Source organism: Acipenser ruthenus, chromosome 2, assembly GCF_902713425.1.
Source record: "Acipenser ruthenus chromosome 2, fAciRut3.2 maternal haplotype, whole genome shotgun sequence".
Taxonomy (NCBI): Eukaryota; Metazoa; Chordata; class Actinopteri; order Acipenseriformes; family Acipenseridae; genus Acipenser; species Acipenser ruthenus.
Window position 1 is genome coordinate 55,583,019 of NC_081190.1, and position 19,927 is coordinate 55,602,945.

General features: G+C 38.9%; 1 protein-coding gene and 1 long non-coding RNA gene across 4 annotated transcripts in view; one reads left to right on the forward strand and one right to left on the reverse strand.

Moving 5' to 3' along the window:
• Nucleotides 1-3,984: 3,984 nt before the first annotated feature.
• Nucleotides 3,985-9,556, reverse strand: LOC131699696 (uncharacterized). The gene is made up of 3 exons (XR_009308272.1): nucleotides 9,277-9,556; nucleotides 8,876-8,965; nucleotides 3,985-4,220 (listed from the first exon to the last, which is right to left on the reverse strand). It is a non-coding gene; the product is annotated as an uncharacterized LOC131699696 (long non-coding RNA).
• A 34-nt stretch (nucleotides 9,557-9,590) lies between these two features.
• The window catches only part of LOC117409408 (SLAIN motif-containing protein 2), a 48,928-nt gene continuing 38,591 nt past the window's right edge, over nucleotides 9,591-19,927 (forward strand). For all 3 annotated transcript variants that reach the window (XR_009308271.1, XM_034015404.3, XM_058997340.1), the window contains exons 1-2: nucleotides 9,591-10,346; nucleotides 19,558-19,706. Coding sequence is in view for 2 of the 3 variants with exons in the window: in XM_034015404.3 (XP_033871295.2) it covers nucleotides 9,904-10,346; nucleotides 19,558-19,706 (592 nt within the window). In the remaining variant the exon portion in view is untranslated. The remainder of the gene's footprint in view (nucleotides 10,347-19,557; nucleotides 19,707-19,927) is intronic.

The following is a 19,927-nucleotide window of genomic DNA, read 5'->3' on the forward strand; positions in this document are numbered from 1 at the left end:
GTAATGTTTTTCTCCTATGGGCCCCTGGTAGCTTGAACTTAATTGACATCCAGATGACCCTGTATTTTTCAGCTATACACATACTGGCTAAAACCAGCTTGCTGGAGACACCTCTTTTCTTGCTAAGTTTAATAGTGATTAATGTTCCCTAGAACTTTCCTTACACCTGTATCTTACGTGCTTGTTCCGCCCGGCAACTAACTATCTTAATATATTTTGGAATTAGACCATTTCTATTCTGTCCTTCCTTCTTCTAAATTGAAGAATACTTCTAGCCTTGACACCGTAAATTCCTGATAAGAGAATCCCCGCTTCTCTTGCCAACGAAGACCTCTTGGCCTCAAGCACTGATCCCTCCAAGGGCAGGCTTGTAGAAAGTTCGATAAAGCAGGTTACACAGAGTTTACTTTTCCAAAGCCTATCTTTTGCTTATAAAGTTATTCTTCAATATTTGTTCAATCCTTTTATTTTGTATTTTAAACGCAACATCTTTTTATGCTGCATTATCTTTTTAACTCAGAACCAAACTAAGTATTTTACTCCTTATAGTGTATGGCTGCTAACCTTATTACTCCCTGCTAGCAGCAGCATAGCAGCAATATCGCAATAACAATTTATTTAACTTTTCTGTTCCCTTTCTGTGGTGTATCTTCTAAAATGCTTATTTTTCTTAAGTTAGAGTCTGCTTTTTAATCTAGGTTGTTCTTACTCACCCACTTATTTTAAAGCTAAATTACAAGCAGAAACCGACTCAAAGTGAGATCCTTTAGTCCTTTTCTGTCTTTCTCTTTTCCTTAAGAATACTCCTAACTCCTTTTTCCTTTATATTCAGAAAGTATAATTCTTGAATGTAAGCACACAGCAATTCTTTTCATTGAATTATGACTCAGTTTTTAACTATGCTTATCCTGATAGAAAACAGCTTCAGGTATGCTATCATATTAAGTAAAGTGAATCATATGATCCTGTACATAAAAATTGTTCATAGTACACTATTATTTAAACTAACAATAATTACCACTACCTATGATTACATGTTACCACAACAATCTATACCATTTAAAACAAGCATATTAACATACATCTATTAGTACAGCAGCATTCTGTATTTAAGCTGAAAAGTGTTAACAGAGATTTTAGCACTAAATTCTGGCAATCGTGCCAATTTTAATAAGAGACTGCTCAAGGCCGGCCAGTGTATCAAGTTGTACCAGATTCTGTTATACGGTCTTACAGAGCGAGAGCACTTTACAGTATTCGTTACAGACTAAAGATTATTCAAACATTACAAATGGTTACAACACATATCATCTCATTAATACATTTCATTTTTAAATCATCCAGTCCATGTCCAATGTTTCAGCTCGTTCCCAGCAGGACTCCACTTCTGTCTTGGGTTCAGCTCGGGTCGGCTCTGCAAACACCACAATACCTATTTTGCTCTACATCATTAGTGGGCAGACTTAATACAACTGAATCTGAATCAATCGAGGAGCCATGAACTCTAGCCACTGAAATTCTCCATGCAAAGGAATCCAATTTCTTACTACACATAATAACTGGTTCGGGGTCACCCGTGACATCACCAACGGTCCCCATCCAACTTGACAGAGCTTGAGCAATTTTGCCAAGAAGAATGGGCAAAAATTGCAGGATCCAGATGTGCAAAGCTGGTAGAGACTTACCCAAAAAGACTCACAGCTTTAATTGCTGCCAAAGGTGCTTCTACCAAGTATTGACTCAGGGGGGTGAATACTTATGCAACCAACAAATGTCTTTTTTTTTTGTTTAATTAACTTTTGTGTCACAATAAAAAATATTTTGCACCTTCAAAGTGTTAAGTATGTTGTGTAAATCAAATGGTAAAAAACCCAATTAAATCCATTTTAATTCCAGGTTGTAACACTACAAAATGTGGAAAAGTCCAAGGGGGGTGAATACTTATGCAAGGCACTGTAAAAGCAGAGCTCACAGAGCAAAATAAAAAGATAAACAAAAACAAGTCTCGAACACAAAAACTCAACCGAGGTCTGGCTGGGCAGCAGCCTTCACGGCACCTATAGGTTTTAGTTTCGCTTTTAAATTTCTCTCTCGCTCCTTGCTCGCTCTCGTTCTTCCTCTGAACACCCACCACGAACATGGATAGCTGCAGGTTTATATACCGTGGCCGAGGGGTTTAACTAGCTAGTAATTATTCTATTACCCCTCTGCCACAAATTTGCACAAGTTTATTAATTACTCCTGGCAGAGGACGAGCTACTAAACTCGTCTCTGCCAGAACACATTTTATTTATTTATTTTTTTAAATAATTTAGTCATTGCCAATTAGTTTTTATTATTTTCTCCCCAATTTGAAATGCCCAATTATTTTTTAGGCTCAGCTCACTGCTACCACCCCTGCACTGACTCGGGAGGGGCGAAGATGAACACAAGCTGTCCTCCGAAGCGTGTGCCGTCAGCCGCCTACTTCTTTACACACTGCAAACTCACCGTGGATCCGCCTCAGAGCTACAGCGTCGGAGGACAACGCAGTTCTGGGCAGCTTACAGGCAAGCCCGCAGGCGCCCGGCCAGACTACAGGGGTCGCTGCTGCACGGTGAGCCGAGGACACCCTGGCCGACCTAACCCTCCCTCCCCCCGGGCGACGCTCAACCAATTGAGCGCTGCCCCCTGGGAGCTCCCGTCCACGGTCGGCTGTGGAATAGCCTGGACTCGAACCGGCGACGTCCAGGCTATAGAGCGCATCCTGCACTCTAGCGAGTGATTTTACTGGATGCGCCACTCGGGAGCCCCCAGAACACATTTTAAATAAAACAATACACAAACAATGCGGCCACACCGTCATATATATACATAAATCATAACAATAATAATAATACAAAACAAACTGCACAGGAGCGGAGGGGTACCCCGTTCTAAAAATAAATAAATGTACAGGGCTTTCTACCACCCTGCTACACAGCCTAATTGGTGTAAAACGTTAAGAAGATATGAAAAGTGTTGTCAGACAGAATACAATTATTTTTTTCTGCCGCCCCATTTATTTTGGCAACCAACCATCTCTGGTCTGGATGTGTGTGTGTTGCATTTATAATTTATATATACTTGTGGCAAAGTGGTTTGTAGTGCACAGGTGTAGCAGTGATGCAATGACTAGAAACAACAGTCCAACAACAGTTAAAGTGGTGAAAACAAAGCTTTAGTAATTGCTTTTAAATAATAATACTGACTGTACACAACTATGTGTAAAGTCAGTAAAACCACAGGGCTCGGTCCCAAAATAATAACAATAAAGACACAAACTTTTAAACACACACACGATCACAAGTCCAATAGTGAGTGCTCCTTGGTGCAAGTGGTGTTGTAAATACATGAATAGTGAATACAGTGGTGCAATGCAGTCCGGGTCTGATGCTGGCTTAACAGCGACAGCTCCTGGATATTTAGCCATCTACAAATGACAAAACAAGAACAGTTAATAGACAGACAGTACAACACTAAACATTCACAGTTTCTCTTTACTCCTCTCGGTCAGTCCGTAACCATAACAGAGGAACAGATCTCATGGCCACCTCCCCTGATCTACCTTCAGTCACGCCCCCTTTGGTAGCGAGTGCAATCACGTCTCCTCCAATCCACAACTGACACGTCGCCTACCGCAGTAAGGCGCTGACTTCTAGTATTGTGGCTTCGCCCCCTGGAATGAACTGTCAAACCATCCAGTCCGGGGCACACTGTTCCTTTTATATCGTGCCCTCACAGGTCGGGAGGGAGAATGTTGACTCGGATTCATTTGCTCTCTGTCACAAGCCTGCATTCCTGTGCACACCTAAATTACTGCATATGTAGTGTTTTTGCTGGAAACAGTCCTGTTTTCATCCAACACCTCAAATAGCTACTGTTATGAAATCATAATAATTAAGAGTTGTCAGGTGTGTGTGGTGTGGTAACAGATACAATGTCCAAGCAGTATTTCTCCCAAAAACGTCTGAGTTTATTTAAACAATAACAAAAGAGCCGCCCCTCTACCAGCAGTGGTATCTGGGGGTACACGGCTGGCTTGCAGGCCAAAATAAAAATCATCAACATTTTCAAATAATCCCCAATCCACAATCTTGTGCACGAAAGTGTGCAATCCAAACATCGTGGCTGTGGTGAGGGCATTGCTCAGTGAGTTGGGCTTGCTCCATGGCTGCAGCTCCTGGCTCCATTCTTCTCCTCTACAATATAAAATTAAACATGTAACAAACAAAACAAAAGTAAGCAAGACTCTGGTCGTCTGTTACGTTTTCAGCGCAAGGGGCCGTACTCACTTAGCTGCGTCCCCTTTGTATTACCCAACTCCTCCCTGCAATCAGCTTGGCGCCCCGGTGTAACCAATCGCTGCCGGGCCTGCAGCTGATCACGTGAGTCGTCTCGCTTACTGACAGCTACGTGCCCCCACCAAGATGGCCGACTTCCTGTTTCCACCCACTGTCGAGTCGACCCCTCTATGGGGAGGTGTACTAACAACCTCACACAGCACCCTTTCTGATCGGGAGAGAGATTTACAGAATCGATTCTTTCTCTCTTTATCACAGTTGGTTATTGACACTATGGCACAGAAAGATTAAACTAATTTTAGATTTTTTCCCCCATGTAGAATTAATATTTTTAAAAACCTTTAAAGATACTGTGTGTCCTGATAACTGCATGGGGAAACTACACCAAGCAAGTTATTTATGTATTGTGAGTGTGTGTGTGTATTGTGGCAAAGTGGTTTGCAGTGCGCAGGTGTAGTGGTGATGTGTGGTCTTGTAACCAGGAGGTCCCCGGTTCAAATCCCACCTCAGCCACTGACTCATTGTGTGACCCTGAGCAAGTCACTTAACTTCCTTGTGCTCCGTATTTTGGGTGAGACGTATTTGTAAGTGACTCAGCAGCTGATGCATAGTTCACACACCCTAGTCCTGTAAGTCGCCTTGGATAAAGGCGTCTGCTAAATAAACAAAAATAAAAATAAAAAAATAACTCTACCAAGTGAACAAGGCATGCTGATCCAGATAACAAGACAATATCTGGTCAAAGGTTAGTGGTGGCAATCTCAGGTGGAAAAATAAACCGTTGACCAACATCTGCCAATATTTTCCAGTCTCTAGCAGCTTCCAGTTGTCCTGGGCGAGGATTGGTTTTAACACCTTTTCTTGGTGGTTGCTCTCCTGGGTGGAGGAATGTTATCTTTTGTGTGTAATGTTTTGATGGAACTGGTGGCAACTTATTGGTCATGTTTCGCTTGTCTTCCAATGCTAAGGCCAAACATCGCAGCACCTGGTCATGGCGCCAAGTAAACCATCCCTGGCTGAGAGCACCCTTCCATCCTGTCAAAATGTGCCTTAATGTTGCAGGTGAGGAACACAAAGGGATCCTCTCCTACTCAGAGGTTTAGGTTCTGTGGTGATGGGAGAACATCATGTGTTGACCTGATGAGGAAACTGATCCTGCTCTGTTCCATTGTCCATAGGTCGTGCCAGCCGATCTTGCGTTGTTCCACACTCTCCCACCTCATCCATTCTCCCTGCTTGGCCTGGGAAATGGCCTTTACGCACCTCATCCTCTCCTCCTGCTTTTGTACCTCGTTGACTACCAGCTTTCTCCATTGAGCTGGGGCTGCCTTGTGCTATATAGGAGGAGCTGAACTGAGACCAAGACCCTCTTCCTTGCTGAACTTGCCCCTTGATTTCACCGATTTGAAGGACAGCCTTTTGCATCTTCCACGACTTTCTTTGCCGCCCACTTTCTTCCAGTTTTCAACACAGGTGCTGCCTCCCTCACGCTTTTGTCGCGTAACTCTACTAATGTCATTTCCAGTCGGACCTTGGTGCACTTAAACTCCTCGGTTAAAGCAGATGCTGGTAGCTGCAGTATTCCTTTACCATAAAGTCCCACTCTGCTGAGGCAGCGTGGAACTCCCAACCATTTCCTGATGTATGAACTGATTAAAGCTTCCAGCTTCTCTACTGTTGTCAAAGAAAGCTTGTACACAGTCAGTGGCCACAGCAGCCTCGGCAGTAGACCAAACTGAAAGCACCAGAGTTTTAGTTTGCCTGGTAAAGTGCTGCTGTCTATGCTCTTCAACCCTTCCACTGCTTGTTGTCTAATTTCTCTCACACAAACTGTGTCCTTTAGATCCCCGTTGTACCATCTCCCAAGACTTTTCACTGGCTTCTCAGACACTGTTGGTACTGCCTCACCATTAATGAAGAACGTTTTATCTACTACTTTACCTTTAATTATAGAGCTGCTCCTTGATTTAGTGGGCTTGAATTGCATTTGTGCCCATTCAATGTTATTGGTTAATTTGCCCAATAACCGATTAGTGCAGGCTACTGTTGTAGTCATGGTTGTCATGTCATCCATGTATGCTCGAATTGGTGGTAGTCGCATTCCAGAAGCCAAGCGCTCTCCTCCCACTACCCATTTTGATACCCTAATGATTACTTTGCCGTGGTAAAAGCCAGTGGAGAAATGGTGCATTATTCCAACTTCTAGGCATTGCCATGTAGTGCTGAATTCTGAAGTTGAAAAACTAAATTGCAAATCTCCAAAGTAGGCTTTCACTAAATTTGTTATTGTCATCGGTACACTGAAAAAATCAAATGCTGCCCAAAGAAGTTCATGTGGCACTGAACCATATGCATTAGCCAAATCCAGGAATGTCACATGGAGCTCCTTCCTCTCCTTTTTAGCGGATTGAATTTGTTGCCAGATCACATTGATGTGTTCTAAGCATCCTGGGAAGCCTGGAATGCCCACTTTTTGTACTGAAGTATCAATGAAGCAGTTCTTTCATAGGCCTGCACAGTTTAAAGCATGTTATATGCTTTATAATAACACTTTTCTTGTTTGTTTTTAGTTTTTGTCAAACTACCACAGTAACTTGTTACAAACAATTGCAATACCACAACAACATTGTGACGTGTTTAGTTACAATTCCCAGCACATGCAGGGCCAGATTAACCCATCACGGGGCCCTAGGCAAACATACAATTCTGGGACCCTATCTTTTTATAGGAATAACAACAAATATACGATTATATACATATATGTATTGTCACAAGATTGCACCACTCACTCGGTTCGTTGCCCCTTTAAAAAACACTGACCCAGGCACAGAAAGGGATTTTTAAAGCGCGGTTGCGCTAGTTTTAATAAACAAAACAAAAAAAACAAAAATACACAAAACAAACACCTAGCTCTTCTTTGAGCAATAACTAAAACACAAAGCAGGAACCTAAACTAAAGACAGGACAGCTAAGCTGTTTTCCTGTGGCACAAAACAAAACAACACACACCAAAAGGCTCAACACTACCTTTTCCTTTTTTATTACGACTGTACTCACACACCAGCACAGTCGGGCTTCTACACTCTTCAGCAGCTAGGAGCAGACTGACTGCCTCTCTTAAATACCCTGCACCTGGTTCTAATTTTCAATTACCACCAGGTGCAGGGGATAATTAACAATCAAATAATTAACAAAAACAATTAAACAATTAACAAAGCTAACCAAAAATGTGCCTACGTCCATGTTTTTCTGCAGGGAGGATTTAACCCCCTCCCTGCTGTCTTACAGTATATATTAGCTTAACTCACACTCCACCAATTTGCAAAAGGTATCATTTTTGTTTTTAAGCTATTATACATGGTTTTGATCAGAAACGGTCAATTATGCCGAATTCTAGTTATTAATTATGACGAAAGTTTCACACACTGCTCTGAACTGAACGACTGACCGAATCTGACAGAAACAGTTTAATTGATGGCGGTGTGCTAAATACATTTCAAAATTAATTCAGAAAAACCTGAAGCCTACGTGAGCTTGATAATCACCTTTCTCGATTTACTGAATAAAAATACAACAATTCGATTGTGGACAAGAACACCATATGTTGATTGTTATCCAATTTTTTAAAAGTGATACTTCTATATAGGAGGGTGCTCAAACTTTTGTCCACCAACTATAGGTTCCCTATTGTCCACAAAAATATATAATAAAATATATATATGTGATGGCAAATTCCAGGTCAGTCACAGAAGCACTCAGACATATATAGAACTAGACTGCCAATCAGATGACTTTAAAGTGCAGTCGAGTGAGACTTTTCGTCCGCCATCTTGGGTGACAATAATCCTGCCGCTGAGAGCACTGTAACCAATGTAAACATGCAGATACACCCAGTGTTTTCAGGGTTTAATTTATTTAGCTTCAATAAAATGGCATTTTTAAACAGAAATCAAGACATGTAATACAATCAGTACATCATTTAATATATATATATAATACAAATAATAAATCATATAATATATGTAATACAATAATACACATTAATACATTGTTGTGCCCTATAACTTCTTTAACCAATCTCAGTACTTGATCTTGTGTACAGATTTTTTTTAACACTGTGCACATTCATTAATTTCCTAATGCTCCTTTCACATTCATGTAAAACAGACACTGTACCTAAAGATGGTATCACCAGACCCCCTCATTCTTCAGCTGATGTAATCGATACGATTGATCAAACTCACTTTGTGCTCTAGAAGACATCAAGGAATCTTTACAAGTACTACAGCTGATGATCTTGCACACTTTATAGACAACCCAGCCTACAATGTAAGTGACAGCGTTTTCTACTGTTGTGAGGCACCCTTTAGGGACATGGTCTGAATATTCCCTGTTTGTTCAAGTGCAGTTCTAAGGTGTGTGTCTTGTACAAATAGATCAGTATCCTCTGTCATAAGAGTATCTTCATCACCATTGCAAGGTACTTGTGAACCAGAAAATACAGCTGATGAAAGAGTAACATTTGTGGTTTGTATGAAGCTGTACTACATTACCATTTGAATTTGGAAGCACACCAGGCCTAGCCAGGATCTTCTTGAAAACAGCTCTAAACTGTGCTGTGCTTGGATTATTGTTCCATCCTACTTTAAAAAAAAAAGCACATTATAATGATACATATTTTGTAATAACTGAAAGAAATCTCCAGCATGTCCCAACTTTTACTTTTTAGACATCACCCACAAACCTTTAAATTTGGGGAATGCATTTGCACATATAAAAATAACTATTTTTCATAGATTTTAGCAAAAAAAAAAAAAAAACTGTACCGTATCTTCCCTCATATAATCAAACGCTATTCACATGTATATTTTTAAATGTGACTTTAAAAAATGCATTTACTTAACCATTTTACTTAATATATTTTTCGCCCTCAGTCATATCCTTTTATACATACCATTGTGCCGTCAAGCTAACGCGTGTTCAACCCGTGTTTGGGTTGTTGCTTTTGAATCTGGGCGGCAATATGATGATAGGAAATTTAAATAAAATAGAGAACGCGTGATGATTTGTTAAACATTGTAATAACCAGCAATCGGGACACCTACTTAAACATTCAGAAACTACTGTTGTGTTGTGGACACTGCCGGAGGAAGAGGTGGAGCTAGATAGCGATTCGGATGATGACCCCTAATTTTGGTGTGTACCAAACCATGGCACTCATGTGAGAACCTAATGTTAAAAGTTACGTCAACCCCAGCTTAAAAGGGAAGTTTTGCTGCACTGGAATCCCCAGCTGGTGGCGCACAGAACTGTCCTTGTTTTACGTGCTCGATCCCGAGAGGGGGAACGTCGACACGTTAGCCTTCCGTCAGTGCCCGCAGAGTGGGTGACGAGACTGTAAAGATGGCGTCTCTGAGATATGTGTCTCTGATTTACAGGAGTAGATGACAACGATGACACCGTTATCACCGTATGACAGCACCATTTCTACAATGTACAGCTAAAACGACAGTCAGAAAGGATTTCACAATTTTAAGTGTGCGTGTATACAAAAAAGTCAAACTAAAAAACAAAGCAGCCCATGGAGGATATCAACTCCAACATTAACGCAGATCTGGAGGTGCGGAAGCTGCAGGACTTAGTGAAGAAGCTAGAGAGACAGAATGAGCAGCTTCGGACCAGATCCACTCAGCTTACCTCATCGGGTGGGGTGTTGGGAAGTTCAAGACCCCCTAACAGCAGCCCCCAACTGTTCCAGTCGGCGGCAGGGCTGGCGGGTTTTCATGGGGTGGGGTTCAGAGGGACAAGGGGTTTTGGGGCGTTTGAAAACGCCAGTTGTATGAGTCCCAACCTATCTGTGGACGATACAGACTACCTTGGGAGCGCAAGTGTCGGCGGTTTGGTAGCCGCTGGCTCATTGTTTGCGGGTGCTGGGGATGTTGGCGAAGGAGAGAGAACTATCCTGGATGAGGTGGAAATCCTCAGTCTGGAGGACACCGATTGTCTCGGTGAAGAGGACAGCTGGTAAGTTCACTTAGGGTGTGGGGGTGATTACATCACTGTCTAGAAAGTACATCTTGAGCTCTTGTTGTAGGTTACATATATGTTGTACGATGCTGTATTTTAAGAACAGATTGTAATGATACAGAAATATGAAAATGACATCTGCAATCACACTGGGGTACTTTGATGTAATTATTTGATGCAGAGTAGCGCTGTCAGTGGGGCACTACTGTAAACTGTGTACTATAATTGTGGAAGCAGCTGACAATTTCCAGGTAACTTGAGTACGCTTCATGACGACAAACAATCACGACATTAAGCGACTTACCCAGTGTAGGCGACTTGGCTGAAAAGGGACAGACGTTTACAATTGTTACCTACAAAAGCAAAGTGGTCTCACCTGACCTAGCTCAGAAGATTCCTAGACGCCTGTGTGTTTTTCTTCAAAGGGCAAATTAAAGTAAAATGTGTTTCTTTATATTTTGACTGCACCTGTCATCTACTCGCATTCAAGCGCCATCCATGGGACAGAAAAAGCTGTTGATTTAACGTGGATCACGCGGCAGCTAGTACAGTCTCAACAGAGTCTTACCCAACATTCAATCATGCAAACATACAGTTCCTAATTAACAATGTTCCATTAACACAGTAGAATAAATTAGCTGTAAATAATTTCGTTCGGTTACTGTAAACCCAGTGTAAAAGAGCATTTCATAAATACGCTTTTTTATTTTTTGGAATAATTCAGAATAGATAAAACTCTCTGCTTTGTAATTTTTTGCTAAAATGATCAGGTCACGTATAACAAGTTTTGCCTGCATTTTATTATTTTATTTTCAGTCTTTTCCTGACCTTACTGACGAGCAGTATCACGGCCTGTAGGCATAACAGGATATTAATGTTGGTTTCCATGAGAGAGCGATCATGGTTTAGTAATGGGTGCAAGCCAGTTAGCAGAGGCTGCTGACTCTCTAATGCGAAGGTCAGCACAACAAACAACAGTAATGGGTCCCTTAGCAAAAGTAACAGCAAGCTGTTTAACGAGTTGCCTTGTTTAGCCATCATAAGGCACAACTGCATGGTTGGCTGGAAGGTTCATGTAGGTAAAAAAAAAAATATATATATATATATATAAATTCTTCTAATTTTCTATCTGACAAAAGATAAGATAAAAATGTATCGAAGTGTGGAATGAAAAATATTATGGCATTTGAAGTAGATATACTTCTGTCGAGGTACTTGTTGCTTGTTGGTAATGTAACTGCTTGTAGAATCTGCTTCTTGTTTTCAATGGTTCACTGAAGCTTTGTGTGATGCAGAAGTAATCTGTTGTAGGATCACAGAGTGAATCCCAGCTTGGATTTGAAACTAGAATCTCTTGCCCTCGTCGTAAATCATTTGCCGATATTACTATTTTGTGGGCGTCCTATTATCTTGTCATTGTGATCTAGAATAGAAAGCCTCCTGCTCAGACAGGACCACATAAGGACAAGATGATTAGTACAGAATCACCCCGCTTACACTAGCTACATAAGCCGACTGAGACTGCTTGTGTTTTTTTTTTTTTTTTTTTTGTAGTGTAAGCATAGCTGGCCCAGGTCCAGCATAGGCATTCTCTAGCTGCCGCTTGCAGTATATTAACAATTAACTATTGAGATGCCGGGAACCAACCAAATACAAGAAGCTTGATAGCATGCAAACTCAAGCTGTGCAGCAAAATTGCTAATGGTGTTCTTATGCATTCAATTTGACTATCATGCATATTTCATATTTTTTCAATGCATAAAACACCCAGTACACAGCTTATCTGGAGCGCTGGGGGCCTGTCATTAACAAAGGTCACTTGAACTGTACAGCTGTGGCCAACATTTTTGCATCACCCAATAGAATTAACTAATTTTGTTTCATAAAGTCAGATGAAATCTGCTGAATGATGTTACATTAACATACTGAATTACATATACTTAACAAAAAACTGACAATTGAAAACATTTGACATTAGATATCTAACATGAAATACTGTACTACTATTATGGCTTCCGGTAGACTTTTGCAATATCATTTTGTAGTTTTTTTATTTTTTTTATTTTTTATTCCATGATGTTAAATAATATATCAAAATTATGTTCATATAGTTTTTTTTTAGTTGTTTTATTATTATTATTATTATTATTATTATTATTATTATTATTATTTCTCGCTCCTAAAATTCTAGGTGATGCAAACTTTTTGCCATAGCTGTGCATTCAAGTATGTGTGATTGTGTTTGAAAGTCAAATATGCACCACAGGAATTGGATAACCTTGGAGGAGAACAGAACTCTTGTCACTCTGACACAAAGTTCTTGTCAAAATGTTCAGAGCTTTCAAGGCATAGAAAAAAATATGTAATACAGTGAATTCAAAAAGTATGTTGACCCCGTGTGACAGGTTGGCTTCGTGGTGACGTCCGACCCGGAAGAGAAGAGACACACAGACAGCACTGGAGTATGAAAAGCGCGTTTTAATTATAAATAAACAAAACAAGTATCGTGCTTGTGTATAATCAGCACGGGTATCAATTGTTGAAGCTTTTAGTTTTCTCTTTGTCACGTCTTGTTCCACCTCCAAACACGCTCTCCTCCATCAGCCAAAGCTGCAGGTTTTTATATTGATGTGGCTACCCTTAAACTGGCAATCAATTAGCCAGTGTGAAGACAGACACATATCTTCTAGCAGGGAAGGTTTTTCTTTCCCTGCCACACAAAACATCAATAAATAATAGCTAAACAATACGTTTTAAATAATAATACAACACAAATACAAAATAATACAAATACACACAGGGGTGGGTGTACCCCCACCCCTCCCCCCTCCCCACTGGATGTGAGCCATAAATCGCTTTGCCAATCTTGAGAGAAATGTTTATGTTCTCAATTCCTGTGAGAATCCTAACCTTGGAAATATTTTAGCTGTTGGAAAATCACAGCATCCTTTAACTACAAAAAAGGGGGAGGCAATTAGAGCTTTAATCACTTGCATGTTCTTGTGTGTGACACTGCAAGTGAGAGATCAATTAGCACAAATCTTAACAACCTTGTGTTCTTGGCTTGTCAGCTGACCTGGCTGTGTCACGGCAGCAGCATTATTCACCACAAGTCAATGTGCTGTGAACATAAACACTGCTGGTAGGCATCTGGTGGAGCAGACGAGGGAGACTGAATTACAGTCCTGAACAGAAGGCTTGAATTCATTCAAATGTGTACACTTTTTGGAAAGAGAATGACCTTCCTCTCAGTGTAGCTTTAACTTCTTACTTCATTGACTTTCTAGTTCAGTTGTAAACATAAATAATGTTTCTTTTAAACTGAAGGACATGTGAATTGAATAACGTTATGTTAAACAAGATATCCTCAAAACCGCTGCACAGGAAAGCCTCTTAGACTGGGTTCCACTAATAGTGCCACCATCATAGGAAAGGATAAGCCCCACGATAGAACTAGCCTTGGATACAATAGAACTAGCCTTGTACTGTATGTTTGTTTATTTATTTATTTATTTATTTATTATTATTATTATTATTATTATTATTATTAGGCTTCCAGTTCAGATGCAAAAAAGATTGCGCTCCTGCATCAACCAAGGTGACGGCCTGACATATTTTTTGAAAAACCTTTCAAAATCTTCTGAAACTTTGCATATGTCATCAGCAACCAAACCCACTTCAAGTTTGCAAAGCAGAAGTTGCGGCAATAAATCTTACTATCACCAAATTCGTCAAAACGTGCCCAAACATCAAACTGCTTCTGTTTGCAAACAGTTTAACCAATTAACTCCCAACTTGGTATGCATCATCCTGGGGACAATGGAATTCAAATATGGCAAAATGGAGTTCTTTTGTAAAACAAGATGTTGACTAGACCTACGCTTCGTTCTTAAATTTAGAACCGCTTCAGTTGAACGTGGTTTAGTTGATTAACTCCAAAGTTGACAAGCATCATGCCTGTGTCAATACAATTTGACTTTTTTCAAAAATGGTGTTTGTGCGTAAACCAGTATGGCCACATGACGCATTTCTTTAAAAACCTTTCAAAATCTTCGGTCAAATATAAAACTAGCTTGTAACTCCTTACAAAGTGCAGCTAGGTTAATGGTTACTATGAAACATATAGGAAACAATATGTGCTCTAGCCAAAAATGGCCTTTGCCTGCGACCTTTGACCTCTCTAAGGTCAAATGTAAAACTAGCTTATAACTCCTTACAGTGCACATAGGCTTCTGGTTACTATACAACACATTTAGGAACCCATATATGCGCTCTTCAAAAATCACCTTGATCATGACCTTTGACCTCTCCTTAAGGTTTTTTTTTTTAATTGTATTTATTGTAAATATAGATCATAAATTAACATATTTCAGTTTGTTTGTTTATTTTTTTAGCACATGTTAATTTTTGCAAAAGTTATTAATTGTATCCTTCATTGTACATTGTCCTAAAACATGTTCTATCTCCAAATTGTGTTCATGTAATATTTTTGAAAAAATATTTAAATAAGAAATCTAAAATAAAGAATACATTTCTGAAACAAATTGAGAAAGAGCTTATCTGAGACCTACTTCTGTGGACAAAAAAAAGAACAATTGTTTAGATGGCTCGAATTTTGACAAGGCAGCCTTGGCTAGATTCAGATCCAGTGTTGTCTTGTAAATGTATCATTTGTGACATGTTTGAAACACTTCAAAGGCATTACATCTGCAACTTTTGGAAAGGGCCCAGTAGTCATCAGCTGCAGTCATGCCAACAACACCCATTATCAATTATTTTTCAAACCAATGAAAGATTTGATTTCATTAACATTTGTAAATGCTGGTTCCATTAATTTTGGCTATAAGATCAAACAGTTAGGGTAAGTGTACGAATTAAGCCTACCACCACTTGTTATCAACAGTTTTTTTTTCAATCTTGATGAATCCAGTGGGTTGTTCTACCCATCTTACTTTTTATTTGAAGCCAATCAGAGTTTTTGTTCTTAAGATATTCATACTTTTGTGTATCTACTTCTTGGTGGCTATGTTGAAAGGCACAATTTTTTGATTGACTTAAAGGTAAGTATTAAGCTTTTTATACATTTAAGAGCTTAGTATTCTGAATCTTAATTAGAAAATCTGTCTAAGTAGTACTTTTATTTGTAATATTATCATTTACAAAGATAGGTTATCTGATATTTTGGAAACTGAACATGTGATAGGCTTCAGATTAGTCATATGGTATTATACTTCCTTAAAACAAGAAAGCCTAAAATCCTACATATTCCATACCTTCTGGTGACTTTTCTTGTTTGATCATAAAATGAAAAAGACATTAGCAATATTTTACATGCCTTTCTTTAGTTTTATGTTTTTTCAAGGGGGGCATAAATAAATAAAATTCTATCTGAAGTAAAGTGTTTTGTATTTAATTTATTTAGAGTAAGCTAATTATATAACCTGTCCTTATTTTTGATGGACATGCTTCATGTAGCTCTCTGAAACTAGCTCTAAAAGCAAAGGGATCAGAAAGGAAGATTTTCCATCCAAGTTGAAAGATGTGCCTAATGTGGCTTTAAAGTCATGTTTTCATATTTTAAAAAGATTCTGATTTGCAAACTTTATATATATATATATATATATATATATATATATATATATATATATATATATATATATATATATATATATATATATATATATATATATATATATAAATGGTCTTAATAGGAACACACGTGGGCTTAAATGATGCATGATGTCCCTATTAAGACCAGTCCAGATTTAGGTCATATTTTGAAAGATTTCTTTTTTTATCAAAAATAATATTAGTTTATATAAAGTCATGACACAGCAAATTAAAGATTAATCTTTCATTTACAGCACTCTTAAAAGATTAATTCTCAAACTGAACACAGTAGGGATTCAAGTAAATGCATGCACATGGATTAGGGAGTGGTTAACATGTAGAAAACAGAAAGTACGGATTAGAGGAGAAACCTCAAAATGGAGCGAGGTAACCAGTGGAGTACCACAGGGATCAGTATTAAGTCCTCTGCTATTCCTAATCTGCATTAGTGATTTAGATTCTGGTATAGTAAGCAAACTTGTTAAATTTGCAGACGACACAAAAATAGGAGGAGTGGGAAACACCGTTGCAGCAGCAAAGGTCATTCAAAATGATCTAGACAACATTCAGAACTGGGCAGACACATGGCAAATGACATTTAATAGAGAAAAGTGTAAGGTACTGCACACAGGAAATAAAAATGTGCAATATAAATGCCATATGGTAGATACTTGAAATTGAAGTAGCAATCTATGAAAAAGACCTAGGAGTTTATGTTGACTCAGAAATGTCTTCATCTAGAATGTGGGGAAGCTATAAAAAAGGCCAACAAGATGCTTGGATATATTGTGAAAAGTGTTGAATTTAAATCAAGGGAAGTAATGTTAAAACTTTACAATGCATTAGTAAGACCTCATCTAGAATATTGTGTTCAGTTCTGGTCACCTTGCTACAAAAAGGATATTGCCGCTCTAGAAAGAGTGCAAAGAAGAGCGACCAGAATTATCCCAGGATTAAAAGGCATGTCCTGTGCAGACAGGCTAAAAGAATTTAATCTATTCAGTCTGGAAAAAAGATGACTACGCTGTGATCTGATTCAAGCATTCAGACTTCTAAAAGGTTATTGACAATGTTGACCCAAGGGACTTTTTCTACCTGATAAAAGAAACCAGGACCAGGGGTCACAAATGGAGATTAGATAAAGGGGCATTCAGAACAGAAAATAGGAGGCACTTTTTTACACAGAGAATTGTGAGGGTCTGGAACCAACTCCCCAGTAATGTTGTTGAAGCTGACAGCCTGGGCTCCTTCAAGAAGCTGCTTGATGAGATTCTGGGATCAATAAGCTACTAACAACCAAACCAGCAAAATGTGCCGAATGGCTTCCTCTCGTTTGTAAACTTTCTTATGTTCTTAACTGGCAGAAAACCTGAGCTACATATAAAAAAAAAAAAAGGTTCAAATTAGATTTGGTGGGCTTAAAAGGTACACTTGCCCTAATTATCAAAAAACTTTGTGAAGTACTCTAGTGGTGATATTTTATCAGCTTCTGAAAATTACACATCTTTCATTGCTAAATCATGCCTGAAAGCTTATTTTTTGCACCTTTGAAAGTTAATTATTATTATTACTTCATCCATAACTTTGAACACTTAAATGTAACCTTCATAAAATACCAGTAGATATTATCAAATTAACAAACATTTTGACAAAAGTTAGTTTGTTATTTTTATTACTTTCTAAACTGATGTGTGTGCGTCACTACTCTACATTTAATACTTGTATTTCCTACAAAATGTTAAATATATACAGTGCTCCCTCGCTATAAGGCTCTCAGTTATAACGCGCCTCGGATATAACGCTCCTCCAGCATGTCCCTCAATTCCCTATAATTGATTCATGCAATATTTCTACAGTAAATGCAGTATCAGTGTTCAAACTGTAAACCACTTCAGTCTAGCTTCCGTTTGTCTCTCACTTTTGATACAGTATCTGAACTGAAGAAAAGCTGCGCTGGCACTTTATAACACAGACATCTTATTCAGCATTCGTTTTATAACTAAATAAATATTAGGCCTATTACGTGGTTATCTTTCTTAATGTATTTACTTTGCGAGAGGAGCTGCGGCTTTCTCCAGGAGACGAGACGCTTCAGCTTCACCTCAGCCCCACTCCGGCAGCCGAACCTGGGACGAGCCCATTCTCTCTTCCCCTCGCCCGACCCACTCCCCTACTCGCATGGTTTGCTTGTCTGTCGCTTCGAACTGAACTCCCGACTGCCGTTTAGCCAGGCTATTTATAGTTTAAAAACTGCTAATTAAAATGATCCACGAGTGGGAATGTTACTTTTTTTTTTTTTTGGAAAAAATATAGCGTTGATGGTGCTTTTCTGCATGGTTAATTCAAGGAAAGTTACATTTTTGCTTCACTATATGTACATTAGAGAGAGAGAGTTATTTTATTTTGTATTTTAGACAGGTGTGTGGTTGTGTGTCCCACGGCGCCCCCCACCCCCTTCGGTTACAACGCTCATTGTGTGACCCCTGAGACCCGCGTTATAGCGAGGGAGCACTGTATTTAAGAACTATTCAGTTTATATTGGCATTATTCACCTATGGTTTGTGGAAGTACTATCCCTTTTAGCTGTATTCTGTTTTACTGTGGAATCAAAGGAGATGTGTCTTCACTGCTGGAATCCCTGGTGCTACTCTGATACAAGGTCTATTGGATTTCTGCCTGAGCTGCTGGCTTCAGGTATATAATCTGGGTCAAAATCACATTTCTCCTCACTTGAGGAGTCAACATTAGTGTATGGGTCCACTGGTCTTTTATGTGCCGTGTATCCCTGGAGATATGTAAAATTAATCTTTATTGGATTTAACATTGCCCTGTCTACTGACTGTCTTAAAGTTATTGCACCTAACTCATGTGAAACAAATCTATTCCGATTATGAACTACCACACTACTGTCCCTAAATGGACCTGACGCAGCCATGACAGTTTTCAATCAGGCCTGATGAATGGAGAATTTAGAAGCAGATGCTAGAGATTTTGCATGAATACTAAAGGGGATGTGTCTTGTGGAATACAATTCCCAGTTTGTGTTCAAACAGTGACGTGTGACCGGAGTCACCTTTTGTGTATGAGAACTTGACGTCACCTTTTGGGTAATGAGATTTTTTATATATTTTTTTTAATATATTTGAAGCACAAACGTACTGTACTGAGAAGGGTGCTTCCCTCAATGAGACCCTTATTAAAAACAATTTGATGTGTTTGCTGCTCTGGGCGTGGTTACTTTAGTATTGACCTTTGCCTTGGGCTGAATTTTTGCAATATACAGTAAGTGGCAGATCTGCAAATGTTGCCTTTTTCAAATCTCCAGTATTTCAATGTTACCCCTCTGTTTTGTACATTTTTATAATTTAGTATAATTATTTCTAAAGAGTACCTTCTGCAAGTTTGGTGTTCCATGTTTTGTATGAGTTAATTGATAAAAAGTCTCCTTAGTACGTAATTCTTTGACTCATACATACCATATAATTAGTAAAATTATAGAGGGGAGACTTAGGCCTAATTTCTCTTGTGTCAGAGAATAGTAATCGGCATTAAACATTTTTTATTTCATTTGAGAGACTTCTCATACTTTTTCTTCTAGGTTGTATCAATCACCAAAGAAGAATCCCACCTCATTGCGGAAGGCTGTTAGTCCACTCGCCTGGTGCAGACAGGTGCTGGATCATCCAAGTCCTGATGTAGAATCAGCAAAAAGATCATTAATACACAGGCTAGAACAAACCATGTCAGGTACAGTACAGTAAATATGAATATTTTCCATCCTCTAACACCCAGTCTGTACTGTCATAAAATGACAAATTAACAGTTTGAGGCTAATGTACTTTCTGGGTTTGGATCCAATTTAAATCTGACAAGTGCTTGGAGAGTAAACAAATACAGAAATATATGAAATAATCTTTGTGTCATTATTAAACACAAAATGACACACATTTTACATTATTTTTAGTGGT